The sequence below is a fragment of the Oratosquilla oratoria genome, unplaced genomic scaffold, assembly GCF_046742065.1.
Source record: "Oratosquilla oratoria isolate Oo_2021 unplaced genomic scaffold, ASM4674206v1 SCAFFOLD45, whole genome shotgun sequence".
Lineage (NCBI taxonomy): Eukaryota > Metazoa > Arthropoda > Malacostraca > Stomatopoda > Squillidae > Oratosquilla > Oratosquilla oratoria.
Genome location: NW_027467710.1, coordinates 4,734,709 through 4,749,521, shown reverse-complemented (window position 1 = coordinate 4,749,521; position 14,813 = coordinate 4,734,709). Strand labels below are relative to the sequence as shown.

The 14,813-nt window shown below is 39.0% G+C and overlaps 1 protein-coding gene across 1 annotated transcript; it reads right to left on the bottom strand.

Annotated features, from left to right (window-relative positions):
• Positions 1-9,053: 9,053 nt before the first annotated feature.
• On the bottom strand, positions 9,054-14,773 carry LOC143023301 (uncharacterized). Its single transcript, XM_076181829.1, has 7 exons — positions 14,654-14,773; positions 14,137-14,448; positions 13,527-13,921; positions 12,715-13,328; positions 11,668-12,535; positions 10,798-11,115; positions 9,054-10,633 (listed from the first exon to the last, which is right to left on the bottom strand). The coding sequence occupies exons 6-7, from the start codon at positions 11,099-11,101 to the stop codon at positions 9,318-9,320; spliced, it is 1,620 nt and encodes a 539-aa protein (XP_076037944.1). The 5' UTR covers positions 11,102-11,115; positions 11,668-12,535; positions 12,715-13,328; positions 13,527-13,921; positions 14,137-14,448; positions 14,654-14,773; the 3' UTR covers positions 9,054-9,317.
• Positions 14,774-14,813: the final 40 nt, after the last annotated feature.

Genomic DNA, 14,813 nt, shown 5'->3' with positions numbered 1-14,813 from the left:
TCTCGGCGTAATTATCAGTAACGATCTCAAATCATCCAAGCAGTGTATTTCAGCCTCTGAGAAAGCAAATAAGACTCTAGGACTGATTGCGCGATCTTTTGATTTCAAAAGTCCATCACTCATTAACAAGCTATATAAATCATTAGTTCGTCCACATTTGGAATATGCTGTTTCCGTATGGTCACCGAATCTCATTAAAGACATTGACAGACTGGAAAAAGTACAACGGCGAGCCACAAAACTGATTCCAAATATCAAAAATAAAACATACAAAAATCGACTAAAACATATGAATCTGTTTTCCTTAAAAAAGCGTAGACTTAGAGGTGACTTGATACAGGTCTTTAAGATTCTAAAGGGAATTGACATCATCAAAAGTGACAAAATTTTCACATTGAATGAGAATCAGACAAGAAACAATGGTCTCAAACTGTCCGGAAATAGATTCAATTTGGAAGTAGGTAGAAACAACTTCGCCAACCGTGTAGTTAATAAATGGAATAAACTTCCTGCACAGGTAGTGCAATGTAGTTCAGTTCGAAGCTTTAAGAATCATTTAGATAAACACCTAAGCAAGATGCTGTAATGATTATAATTTATTTCATATTATTTTTTTTTTTTTATCATTTGTCTGATTTGATTTTCATTTACTGTGTCAATTCATTATTGTTTGCTATTTGCCTGTTTGTTTATTATCTAACTATACCTATGCATTTATTTATGTATTTTATTTGTTATTTATATTATTATATTATATATATATATATATATATATATATATATATATATATATATATATATATATATATATATATATATATATATATATTCGCACCCGACCTAGATATGGACCAAAAGGTTTCCTGTCGGCATGCTCCGCCTTTGTAATCCTTTGTAAATGGATGACGAACAGATTGAAACATGAGATCGGAATGAAAAGAGGACTTTACGTAAAAATAAAAAACAGGGAAACACAACTTAGATCAAGATATAGCGAAATGGCAAAGCTGGTTAAAAAAAAAAGTACACGTACAGCGAAACGTAATTATGAAATTAAGGTTGCTAGTCAAGCAAGATCCAACCCAATGGGTTTCTTTCATCTCTAAAAAAAAAAAAAAAAAAAAATGGACCAATTAAAAACGATGAAAATGTCATGATAGAATCGGAAGAAAAAATGAGTGAGGAGTTGAACAATTATTTTCTATCGGTGTTTAATGATGAGTGGTTAGATAAAGTACCTTACTGCGATCCGATTTTCAGAGGGGATGAAGAAAGTATTCTATCTAATATCAGCATTAGTAAAGTAGTAGTAGTCAAGCAGATTGAAAGACTGATAGCTACAAAATCGCCGGGTCCAGACGAAACTTTTCCGAGAATGCTAAAGGAGAATAAATTTGAAATCTGCGACCAGTTAACTGAAATATTTAATAAATCAGTAGACACTGGTTTTGTGCCTACTGCTTGGAGGCAAGCAAACGTTGTTCCTGTTTTTAAGAAGGGAGATAGATCGTCTATATGCAACTACAGGCCAATTAGTTTGACATCGGTTATAGGAAAAATGCTTGAATCAGTAATAGTAAATAGACTCAGAGAACACATCGAAAGACATAATTTAATTCGTGATTCACAGCATGGTTTCTCCAAGGGTAAATCATGTGTGACTAATCTTCTATCCTTTTACACTAAAGTATATAAGGCGTCAGATAACAATGATAATTACGATATTATTTACCTTGACTTTAGCAAAGCGTTCGATAAGGTGCCACACCAGAGACTACTAAATAAAATCAAAGCCCATGGCATAGGAGGAAAAGTGTTAGAATGGATTAGAGCTTGGATTAGTAACAGAAAACAGCGGATCACCATAAATGGAGTAAAATCTAGGTGGGGTAATGTTACTAGTGGGGTCCCCCAGGGCTCAGTTTGTTGTCCCTTGTTGTTCATTATGTACATAAACGACTTAGACGACGGGATAAATAGTGATGTTAGTAAGTTTGCGGACGGCACTAAAATAGGACGCCTAATTAGACCAGGTGACGCCTAATTAGGTCGGTGAAATGGCAAATGAACTTCAATATCTCTAAGTGTAGCGTGTTAAACGTAGGGCTACACAACACCGAAAATATATACAGCTTAGATAACACGCTTTTAGAGAAAACTGAGTGCGAGAGAGACTTGGAAGTTCTAGTGAGTCCGGACCTTAAAACCAGGAAACAGTGCATTAGCGCCAGGAATAAAGCTAACAGAGCATTAGGTTTCATTGATAGGACGGTAACGAAAATAAGTGCAGAGGTATCAAACTCTATCTAGCGATAGTTAGACCCATCCTTGACTATGCGGTACAGTTTTGGTCTCCGTCCTACAGAATGGACATCAATTCACTAGAATCAGGAATTTTTAATTGGGGAGGCTAAGGGGGGGCTGAGCAAATTTTTGGGGGGCTAATAGTAATATGATAATACACATATATTATCCTCATTTCAGAAGGGGAGGGGGTTAATGGTTGGGCTAGCACTGATGGCTGACAAATCTTTAGCCCTGGCAATTAAAAATTTCACTTAATAAGATTATTTCAATGAGTGTTTTAAAATTTCAATTTGCTCAGTTCAGTTGGGGGGGGGGGGGCTGGCCACTTTTTGGGGGAGGCTAAAGCCGCCCCAAGCCCCCCCCCCCTGGCGCCGCCATTGTTATTGGGTGGTCGACGAATGGAATAAACTTAGTATCCACATGTAGTAAGCGCTGAAACTATCAGTTGTTTTAAAAAACGATTAGACAACTTTGTGGATGGGGATGACAGGTGATGATGGATACGGAGCTGCCTAGTGTAGGCCTTATGGTCTCTTGCAGTCTCCTTCATTCTTATGTTCTTATGTTATGTAATCTGTCTCCGAAAACATACTCGCAGTTTACATAATAAATCAGAGCCACACAAGCAGTGTTTTTGTCAGCCTCACACCCGCTCGTGCTACAGTCTAAAATACACATGCATATCACACAATATTAGACTTAAAACCAACTTTCGGAAAAATACACATGCATATCACACAATATTAGACTTAAAACCAACTTTCGGAAAAATACGCATGCATATCACACAATATTAGCATTAAAACCCACTTTCGGGATAGAAGAGACGAAAGTAGAGAGTTCCGTACATTTCGATTACTATCTTTGATCCTCTTCAGATGGAATAGAGTTGAAAAGACGTGTATATATCACAAGGATGTAAGGTAAATATGTACGAACCAGGGGAGGACTCCAGTCGCGTGGCCGACGCTACGCGGACATTGTTGGATTTTGTCCAACTGTTAGTATGGATGGCAGCAGTCTATTAATTGCTAAGGTGGTGATGCAGTCAGGTGACCATTAACCATTTGATATATAATAATTAGGAAAATATTTTATCGATGAAGATTCAATAATTTTCCTTCTGAAGCTACATTTTGTCTTGTAAATAATTTCAGCATCGTCCCAATCTATGCGATGGCAATGTGCTGAAATACCGCGGAATTCTCTTGTCCATATTTTGCTGAATTATTATGCTCTTTTATCCTAGTTCTCGGGGCTCTTCCAGTTTGTCTTCAGTAAACATCATCAAATTTTAGATATGTCAATTTATAAATTCCTGAGTTTATGCCCCTATTAGTCTATGGCAGCGTTTCTCAACCAGGGTTCCCCGGAACCCTAAGGACCCGTCCACACGGAGCATTTTGATGCGCGATGTATTGAAGCGATGAGTTGAAAAACGTGACTTTCAATTCGTCGCAGCATCATGAAAGCAGTCATGGGGTGTACCGATTTCGAATCGCTGCGCAGTGTGTCAATGACAGTTGAAGGAAAAAAACGCACGCGCTCTGCTTCGCTCTTCTAGTTTCATACAATGGCACAAGCAACTTCCGCAAAGCCGTTCGAGTGGACGAAGACTATTATATTACATTTCATTAAGCTACTAAAGCAGTACCCAGCCATTTGGAATATCAAGTGCAAAGAATATAAGATGAGAAATATAAAAAGTACAAGCATCGAAAGCTGACTTATATTCTTTAACAAAATGTAATGTGCGGAATGAAGACATTACCATAAAACTTCATACACTGAAAATACAGTTTCACAGGGAAATTACTGCCATCAATGCATCAAAGAATTCTGGTGCTGGCACGAAAAATATATACACTCCAAAGCTGTGGTGGTTTAATGATTTAACGAGTAGAGCGTCGGCAGGCATCCTCTTTCCGTGAAAGCCAAATGATGACTGATAACTGGTTGCTCGCGCAAGGAATTCGCAGTGATGCAGCCCGTCCGGACGGTAGTGTCAAGTTTTCAACACGACTACTGCATCAAGTCGCTGATGCGTGATGCTCCGTGTGGACGGGGCTTAAGGTTCCGCAAAAGGTAAAAGATACGTTTTTACATACATACATATACCAAGGCTTTTTCCCCCTTACCAGGGAGGTAGCCAAAAAAGGACAAGGCATAAAATCCTTCCCACCCATTCCATCCCCGAAAACACTCCACACCCCTCCACCCTCCCTCCCATCTTAGCACCTCCTAGATACGTTTTCACGGTGTAGTAAAAAATATATACGCTAAAGTTTCAGCTTTCTTTTAGCGATAATAATAATAATAAAAAATAATTTTCATATCTTACTGAATATGTTAGGGCATGGGGGCCTTATATACATTCAAGAATAAAAAAACTAGAACCAACATTTTGTCAAAGTTTGACAAGTATATCTTGCTATGAAAGTCTGCACACGCCCGAGAAAAATGTATACCCCGGTATGGCAACACTCCCATTCTACACGGCAGTGTAGAAAACGCTGCAGCCCTGCCTACTGCTCCACTCCAGTCGAGATTCAGTCTTCGTTTAAGCAAATAGTGTTTCCTTCTGTCCTACCAAACCATGGATAATCCAAAGAAAACACCACAATGGAATCATGCGAAAGGTAGATAAATGATAAAAATACGTTTTCTTTTTATTTATCACTGATACAATGGCAATGCGCACAGCTAGGATATACATAAGCACCAACTGAATAAAATATAACCTACAAAACTTACTTTAATTTTGTGGTTTCAGATGAAATGCTAATAGAATTAGTCAAAGGTAAACCAGAGCTCTATGACCTAACTTCGCTGTACTACAGTCACACATCCTTCGTAACTGATGGTAAGACTTCTACTGGTGTAGAGGGAGGGGGGATGACGGGAACGAGAGCGGACCGATAAATACCTCAGAACCGAGAGTGGAGCGTGACCGGACCGATAGTGTGAATCAACCCTGAATACCTCAGAACCGGAGCGTAGCGAGACTGGAGCGCGACCGGACCGATAGTGTGAATCAACCCTAAAGGTTCCGCGAGAAGAAGCGAGATAAGCTAATGCACTTTTGATTTTGATTTAATTTCATATACGTAATCTAATTAAACACGCATGAAATATTCTTGGTTATTGTAATAATGTCACATCCTATCTAACCTATTATTGGTTATTGTAATAATGTAACATCATCCTATCTAACCTATTATTACGATGAAAATAAAATTAGAAAGATATGGTATATATATATATATATATATATATATATATATATATATATATATATATATATATATATATATTGCATTTCTTATTAAATAACACAGCAAACTGGGCGTTAGTTATCTTATTGAGACAGAGCAATGTTGTGTACAAATATACATGTAATTTTAACAAAGACGAGACGAGTATATCGGGTACACAACACAAACACTTTCACAAAGACTCACGTATCACATGCAGAACGGGGCAATAAAATCACACATGACGAAATCCCACAAGAGCAACATATCAAGAGAATACCTAAACAAGAACACAATGATAATCGCCAGGAATGATAACATTACAAAACTAAAATTCATGGAGGCAATGTTGATCAGAAATTATCTGCCACTAATTAACATACAACAAAATATGTGCGGGACCCTAGAGTTGTATGGGTCATGAGTAGCGGGCTGGCAAGGATGAAATGTCATAGTCCCTAGATCTCTCCCAATGTATTTATCTTTGTAATATATTAGTTTGTAGCTTGTCTGAATAAATCACCAGAAGATGCCTAATGCATAGGCGAAATGCTGTAAAATGTTAGTTTTCCTACCCAATCATGGACTCGTTTAGAAGTATTGTATACTCTTTCCCTCCATCAGAGAAAAAAGTTATTAGAAGAAGAGAAAGTCTCAAAAAGAAGAAAACTAACCCCCAGTTTACCGAGTTATTTAATAAGAAAAGCATTGAAGAGAACCTGCTCCTTAAATTCACTAATATATATTTATATATATACATATATATGTATATATATATATATATATATATATATATATATAAATATATATATATTGCACGTGAGCCGTGATCATGGAATCACGAGCGATGGAAGAATCTTTCATGGACAATTGACCGGGTCAGGGAAAGGCAGGAGTGTCACGCTCTTCACTTTATTCTGACGTACGAACAGGAGGATCAACACTTGTGTTTAACACCGGGTCTAAGCTTGCACAACTGCTATCCGGGGTATGGCGGGCGACGCCGGGACCCCCCCTGGCGTCCCCCCCCGCATACCCTCACTACTATTGCTGGGCAAATATCGCTAATTTCAATATCGAAATTATTGGTGAACAACAATACAGTTACCGAAATTACCGACAGTTTACCGGTAAAAGACTCGTGAGGTAATAGTGACGTCACAAGTTTGAGTCGAGTTCGAAAAATCAATGTATTTGTCCTTTAATAAGCTATATCTCTGGTTCTATTTTACATATTGTTTTTATTGTTATGCCATTGTAAAGGGAAAAGGTCATACTTTAATTGTTGCTACTATAGTATGCTATCTACCGCGCGAGAGTGAATGGAGGGTGTCTGAGGGTGGGTGTGGTGTATCCATTTTCGTTCGCGTCTGTTTGCAATCCTTAACGATAGCTTACCGGCAAACATTCTGCTACCGTTAAAGCTTCGTTAACCGATAACTCGATAAGCTATACCATAACATTCAGAGAGCGGTAACTTCGGTAAGCACGTCTCGGCTTGGTGGTACTGAGTGACGGTGGTGGCTGTCACCACCGTCACTCAGTACCACCAAGCCGAGACGTGCTTACCGAAGTTACCGCTCTCTGAGTGTTATGGTATAGCTTATCGAGTTATCGGTTAACGAAGTTTTACCGGTAGCAGAATTTTTGTCGGTAAGCTATCATTATGTTTATTGCCGATAAAACCGGTAATTTCACCGGTAGCTGCCCACCACTACTCACTACATACCCCTTGCTTCCTCTCCGAATCACGCATCAATCACACGTTACAAATCACGTCACGTCCATACTAACCATCCAGGTGCACTATGCAACATTCATTCATGCTCTTTCGCCACACACACACACGCACACACACACACACACACACACACACACACACACACACACACACACACACACACACACACACACACACACACGGCTCGGTGGCGGATTGGTAAAGCACTGGCCTCACAAGCCAGAGAACCGGGGTTCGATTCCCCGGCCGGGTGGAGATGGGTTTGTCTCCTTTCACGTGTAACCCCTGTTCACCTAGCAGTGAGTAGGTACGGGACGTTAGTCAAGGAGTTGTGACCTTGCTGTCCCGGTGTGTGGTGTGTGAGTGGTCTCAGACCTTCCCAGAGATCGGCAAATAATGAGCTCTGAGCTCACTGCCGTAGGGTGGTGTCTGGCTGTCTCGACAGAGACTGCAGCAGATCCGAGGTGAATACACACACACACACACACACACATATATATATATATATATATATATATATATATATATATATATATATATGTATTGCAGGGGTTTCTTGAGACATGCAATTTATTTTAAAGGTTACCCAAGGGTAAAAAGGTTGAGAAACGCTGGTCTATGGTGTACATTGACTACTTTGCTGAACAAGTTGTTGGGATAATTGAAGATGAATTTAATATATTTCGGTGATAATTGAGAAATTTCGTTTGTGGAGTTGTTGAAAGGTAATTTTATGCATCTAGTATCCCAATTATGCTTCTTAGTAGGATGTGAAGTAGATTTACAAAAGATGATATTATCCTTGCTAAAGCTTTTTGTATTGATGTTATCTCAGAATCTAAATATTGTGGGCTGCATAATAGAAGTGCTTGTAATAATAAGCCTGAAGCTACACTGTATTTTATTTTGTCCGGATGGCGGCTGAAGAAATGCAAGTAGCTCCTTGTATGAGAGGGCTTTCTGTAAACTATGAATGACAAAAACTCCGGATTTCTGATTACAAAGATGTCTAGAAAACGCAATTTGTTATCTATTCCCCACGTGACTTGAGTCCCACCCTGGTTCCTACATATTTACCTCACATCCTTGTATATATACATGTCTTTTCAACTCTATTCCATCTGTCGAAGGGGATCACAGATAATGATCAAGATATACGGAACTCACTACTTTCGTCTCTTCCGAAAATGGGTTTTAAGTCTAATTTTACTTATGTGCTACATTACTTTGTGATATATATATATATATATATATATATGTGTGTGTGTGTGTGTGTGTGTGTGTGTGTGTATGTGTGTGTGTGTGTGTGTGTGTGTGTATAATGTGTGTGTGTCCATATGTATACCAAAAGTTCTTTCCCTGGTTATAAAGGGAATGACCAAGTCAAAGCTCCAAAGCACGCTCCCAGCTCATACCAAATTACAGTCCATTCAGTCACCCCTCTCATGGCAGCAGCAGCAGCACCTCTGGAAAAAAAAAAGGTCGCCATCTCTACCGCCACACCGTTCTTGGGTCAAAGGCGGCAAAGGGTAGCACGCGGCTGGAGCTGAATTTCTCTCCACCGCTTCATCCTATGGCGGCCCCCCCCCCTCTTCTCGTCAGTTGAAAGTAATTCATGAAGTAGTGAGGAACACCTCTTCGGCAGGGCCGGATTAAGCTTACATTGGGCAATAGTCCAACCCTCCCCTTACATAAATTACACTGTACAACAAATTTCAGGATTAAGAAGAAAACATAGTTCTCATGTGCGTTTTATTATGAAGTTCAGTGTGCTGAATTCAAATTTGATAACAAAAATTTCATGCCACGTCACAATTTTTTGTAAATAGCTGTTTTAATAATTATGCAATTAATAGAGATTTCCAAGGTTCCATAAATGTATTTTGCTCCTAAAGTCAGATTAAATGTCTTCATTGTATTTATTTAATTGATATATAATGAATCGGCATATTTGTTAGCTTTATATGATGTATTAACCCACAATCTATTATTTACTTCTTCTTTTATAAGACGTCTCAGGCGTGACGCTTCAGGTTCCAACAGAAGTCAGCCAGCATAGCAGGGCTCCATTTTCCCTTGTACCTGTTTTCCATTGATGCTATATCTTGATGGAACCTCTCTCCATGTTCATCACTCACATCTGCTGCATTCTCTGGGAAGAAGGACAGATGAGAATGAAGAAAGTGTATCTTCAGTGACATATTGCATCCGAGATCTTGGTAGCATTTGATTAGCCTCTCCACTTTACGCTCTCGCTGGGACTCTTGGTGCTTTCCCAGAAGCCCTTTGCATACACCTTTGATTGCATGCCAGGCCGCTAGCTCAGGTTCATCCATTGTCGCCTCAAAGTCCTCATCATTTATAAGCTTGCGAATCTGAGGGCCTACAAATATACCCTCTTTAATCTTGGCATCACTAATTTTAGGGAAGATCCCTTTGAGATACTGGAAACATGGCTTGTTATGTTGCAGTGCTTTGGTAAATTGCTTCATTAGGCCTAGTTTTATATGCAGTGGTGGCAAAATGATTTTCTCCTTCTTAACTAGTGGCTCATGAATTACATTATGGCATCCAAGCGTCATAGATTCCCGAGATGGCCATTCTGAGCGTATATAATGTTCTGATCTGGCCCTACTGTCCCACTTGCAAAGAAAGCACATAAATTTGGTGTATCCAGTTTGTAGCCCATTAAGTATGGCTACTACTTTCAAGTCTGCACAAATTAACCACTCATGCTCTTTGTAACTTATGCGGTCTAGAATAAAAGCAAGGTTCTCATATGTCTCTCTTAAAATGACTGAGTAAGCAACTGGAACTGAAGGCATGGTGTTCCCAATGTGCAACAGAACTGCTTTTATGCTGTAAAGGGATCCATCTATGAATAGCCTCCACTCATTGGGTTCATAGGATAGCTCAAGGGCACTGAATAGGCCTCTGATATCATTACAATAAGTCAAGTTGTTTTCCAAAGTGAAGAAATCCTGTAGATTTGCAGAACGCTTCCTAAATACTGTAATTCGAGCTTCTTCATCCAACAGGTGCCATTGTTGCAAACGTGAGGCCAGGAGTTCACTCTGTTGCTTAGTAAGTGTTAGATCACGAACTAGATCATTGAGTTCTGGTTGGGTGATGAGGTGTGGTTTCTTATCAGATTCAAGTTGTGTCGTATACGTTGCATCTTGAGATTCTGAATAGTCTGAGTTGCTCGTGTCATCGCTTGGTAGTTCAGAGGGCGGCTGTGGTACAGGAATATCACTTGAATGTAGAACTGGGCGAATAGCAGACTGAAGATCTGGATACACGATAGATTTCTTGCCTTTTCTGTTGCGACCTGCAGGAAAATAAAATAAAATCAGACTAAAAATGGATACTATTGGTTGTGATCACGTGCAAAAATAGTGGAAGTGCAACTTATTATGTATTTCGATCTTTTTTATTGATACATCTCTTGAAAATATATATAAAAACAGTAAAAAATAAACACTGAACACCCACCTTTAATATCCGTTAAGCAGAAGTAGCAATCTGTTGAGTGGTCCTTTGGCTCCCTCCAGACCATTGGTACGCCAAACATGAGGCCAGTCCCTTTGCCTTTCACCCAGGCAGAAAGGGAACTTGTACACCTGACCCAACATATGTGAGGTGCCCAGCTTTTGTCCTGGTCACCCACTTTACATCCAAAGTACAGCTCATAAAGTTTCTTTACACGTTGAGTCAACTGTCTCTTGTATTGCCTTAATGTAACTGATCCACATATATAACAAAACTTGTCTGGCGAATTCTTGCATTCTCTAGGCATCTTAACTCTGTATCCTGTTAAGAAAAAAAAAAACATAGCTATGTGAAAAATTATATAAATGGTAAAAGCAACAAAAAATACCGTTCAGATAGACATTGCGGGCACTGCTATTTACGAAGAACTGGAAAAAGAAACGGATGTTATATTCGTGATCTACGCAAATATTAACTAGAAAAGGATAGTCTCATTTCCGTTTTTTTTTCATTGTTATACAGTGTTATACAACATCTGAACAATTTGATGTTTTGTTGAAATTAACATCAGATTGGATTAATGATACAGTACATATACAGATTTCCAGGATTCCCAAAAACCATAATGTGGGTTGGTGGTCATTATGGGTCGGATCTTTCAAGTTTGTGGTCCCTACAGTACTTGGGGTCCAACCTAGTGATATTAATGTTGAGTATATAAAAACAGATGTAAGTACTTGATTCATCCCTCCACATATATGTACCTATCTTCAGACATTATAAAAATAAGCATGAGTAATTGACTTTTTGTTAGATGCTGCAACAAGTGTAGATGCTGTATATGGGCCAATATGGCAACCTTACCTTACTTACCTTACCGTCGTGCCATATCCTCTTGGACTTCGGCAACCATGGAGCGCCACTGTTCACGGTCCCTAGTTACTTGTAACAGCTGTGCTGGTTTGAGTTGTTTTCCCGTCGCCCTCATCAACCCGTCCATATACTTCTCCCTCTGCTTTCCTCTTGCTCTCCTTCCCTCCACTATTCCCGTCATCACCACCTCTACCAACCCTTCCCTCCGCATTGTATGTCCTAAGAATCGCAACTGTCTTTTCCTTATTGTTGTCATCAATTCCCTATCTGTCTTCATTTCTCTCAATACTTCTTCATTTGTTTTCTTCGCTGTCTTAATACTCGTCTCCATATCCACATTTCTGCTGCTTCTAAGTTTTCCTGCAATTATTTTGCTGATTGTCCACGCTTCTGAACCATATAATAGTGTTGACCATATACATGTTTTAACTGTTCTTCTCCTTATATCTGTAGACATTTTCTTGTTTGTTAAAACCCCTTTCATTTTCTGAAACGTGCTTTTAGCTATCGCTATCCTTGATTTGATTTCTTTTTCACATCTACAATCTTCTGTCAATACGCTTCCCAGGTACGAAAATTTGGTTACTTGTTCTATTCTTCTCCCTGCTATTTGTACTTGAACTCTTGGTGGATCTGTTTTACTGGCCACTAGTATTTTAGTTTTCCCCATATTTACATTTAAACATTTCGCCTCACTAGCTCTTACGGTTACATCCAATAGATGTTGCAGTTTTTCTTCTGAGTCAGCCACCAATACCGTGTCATCAGCATATCTGATATGATTTATATTATATCCTCCAAAAATCTAAATAAGCATGAAGCTGTTTGCCAATATATTGTGTCTGCATACACCAACAATGTCATCAACCTGAAAACAAACAAGCATTGATCAGTCTATGTGCCTTTATACAATATAGCCATATGCTGTACATTTGTTTGATGGACTGCTATAAATGGTTTCCGCCATATATATCCATCATAGTCCTCTAAAATCCACTCTAGTCTTAGCACAATCTTCAGGGATTGAACACTACAAATTTTCCTCACATCACTCCATGTCATGTGGCTCCTGCCGCTCCTCCTCAGGCTCCTCTATATCAGATGAAATCATGACTCTAGGGCCGGGGCTGGGCAGATCATCAATTGAGTCCTCAGAATCTGCTTCAGAATGGTCCGAGTCGTCCGACTCAAGCTGGAAAGTGGGGATGCTGCTTGAAGCAGTAGAATCCCTGCTGGTTGATGGCTGTGGTGGTGGTGGATTACTGGCATGAGCTGCATGGCGAGGATATTCATGGGCATCGTCCATATTGCCCAGTGCCAATTTTTGCCCAATAAACACCAACTTGGCAGCTCTGTCGGTGGTCAAACGATTCCTTCTTGCAGAATGTACCAATGTATGTCTGCAAACGGATTGCTCAAAAGACGCACTGGATGTGGGGCAGTTGCAGGATATTTGAGGCAACACGGGACAGCTGAGTTGAGCAACAGATCCCGTTCCATCAACTACATCCTGATGTCTTATCAACAGCACTCCAAACAAATGGCTTTGAAAAAAAAAAGTTTGATTTGGACCTGTAATCTGCCAACTTAGCTATTACTTGGGTCTCATCGACATTTGGCAGTTGTGCAGCAATTTCATAAATGGTCTGCATTGCATCCACCTGAAAATCAACAATATTTTTAGTATAAGTATATGATACTGCAACTTGTATAATTTTAAAGAGATACGACTAGTAATTTAGGTCAGGTGAATTCAGGTCAAGTAAGACTTGGAGGCATATGCAGTGGCATACGGGCAAGACTGGATTTTGGAGGTAATAAGAACATATTATTACAAAATAAAAGTAAAAACTACTTACCGCTTCTTCACCCGAAAGGTGACATCCACAATAACAAGGATTCACCAAGGTGGCTGTAAGGTGAATACTTTTTACCTGGAATTTCTTCCTTTCACGAATTATTCCCTCGAGGGCATCTTCACTCTTGAGGATTTGGGATGAGGAGAGATTCTCTTCAAAGGATAGCTTTAAATCACTGAACACTTTCATTACCAGAGAGAGGTTTTATTGCCTCCTTCTATGGCAGTGATGACATCTGCCACTGGCTTCAGGAGCTTGAGAATACCCTCAGTCCGATCCTAAAATACTTCTAAAAGTAGGAGCTTCCTGATGGACAAATCCAAAGATGACTTGGCATCATCATTGATTGCAAGAGCCTGAAATGCATGTTTGTTAATGCATGCACTCTTCAGACACTGGATAATGGATCCCCATATGAAACAAAGGAGGACAACAATATTAGTACCATTATGAATTTTAAATTCAAAACAGCTCATCCATGAGAAATATTAAATTAAATGTACCATTAATAAAGAATTCACAGCAAGTCTACTGGCATAAGAATGAGATTTCAAATATTATTTTGCAAGTTGTGACCTTTAGCAATGAGTAATATACTAATAATTCTTACCTTGTTTTAACAGTCAGTTGGTGTTGTTTGAGTAGAGCAGTGAGTTCTTGGGACTGTTTGACTGCTTTGCAAACTTTTATGCAGTCAGACTGGATCTTTTCTGCAGACTTGATCTTTTTTTAGGTCTGTGAATATTAACTGCAGAGTATGAGCCATGCAACCATATGGTTTTATGTGGGGATACTCCAACTGAAGCAGTTCCCAAGCCTTTTTCATTTTAGAGGCAGACCCCCAACACTTTCAATGGCCCAATGTCATCCACTACTTTCTTCAGGAGATCTGCTATGTACTGCCCAGTGTGGCTTTCTGCACCTAATAATAAAACAGAAGCTATAATTAGATATTGCAGCATATTACAAAAGTACAAAACTAACGAAAACCGAAATACAGAGAATTGACTATTAATTAATATTAATCTCTCCTTAAGATAGAAGGTTTATATGAAATACTTTATTTTATTGTCTAAGTCAATTTTGTAATTGAGTTGTAATTGACTGCTATTTTAACTGAAACTAACCTGTTGCAATGCTGCTCCAAAATATGGGCCTTGGCAAAGTCACAATGAAGTTTATGATCCCCTCATTCCTGTAATTATCCAGTATTTTAGGATTAATTAGGGCAGTAATTATTTATAACAATTTATTAGGAATGTTAAGTGACATAATGATGTTACGTAT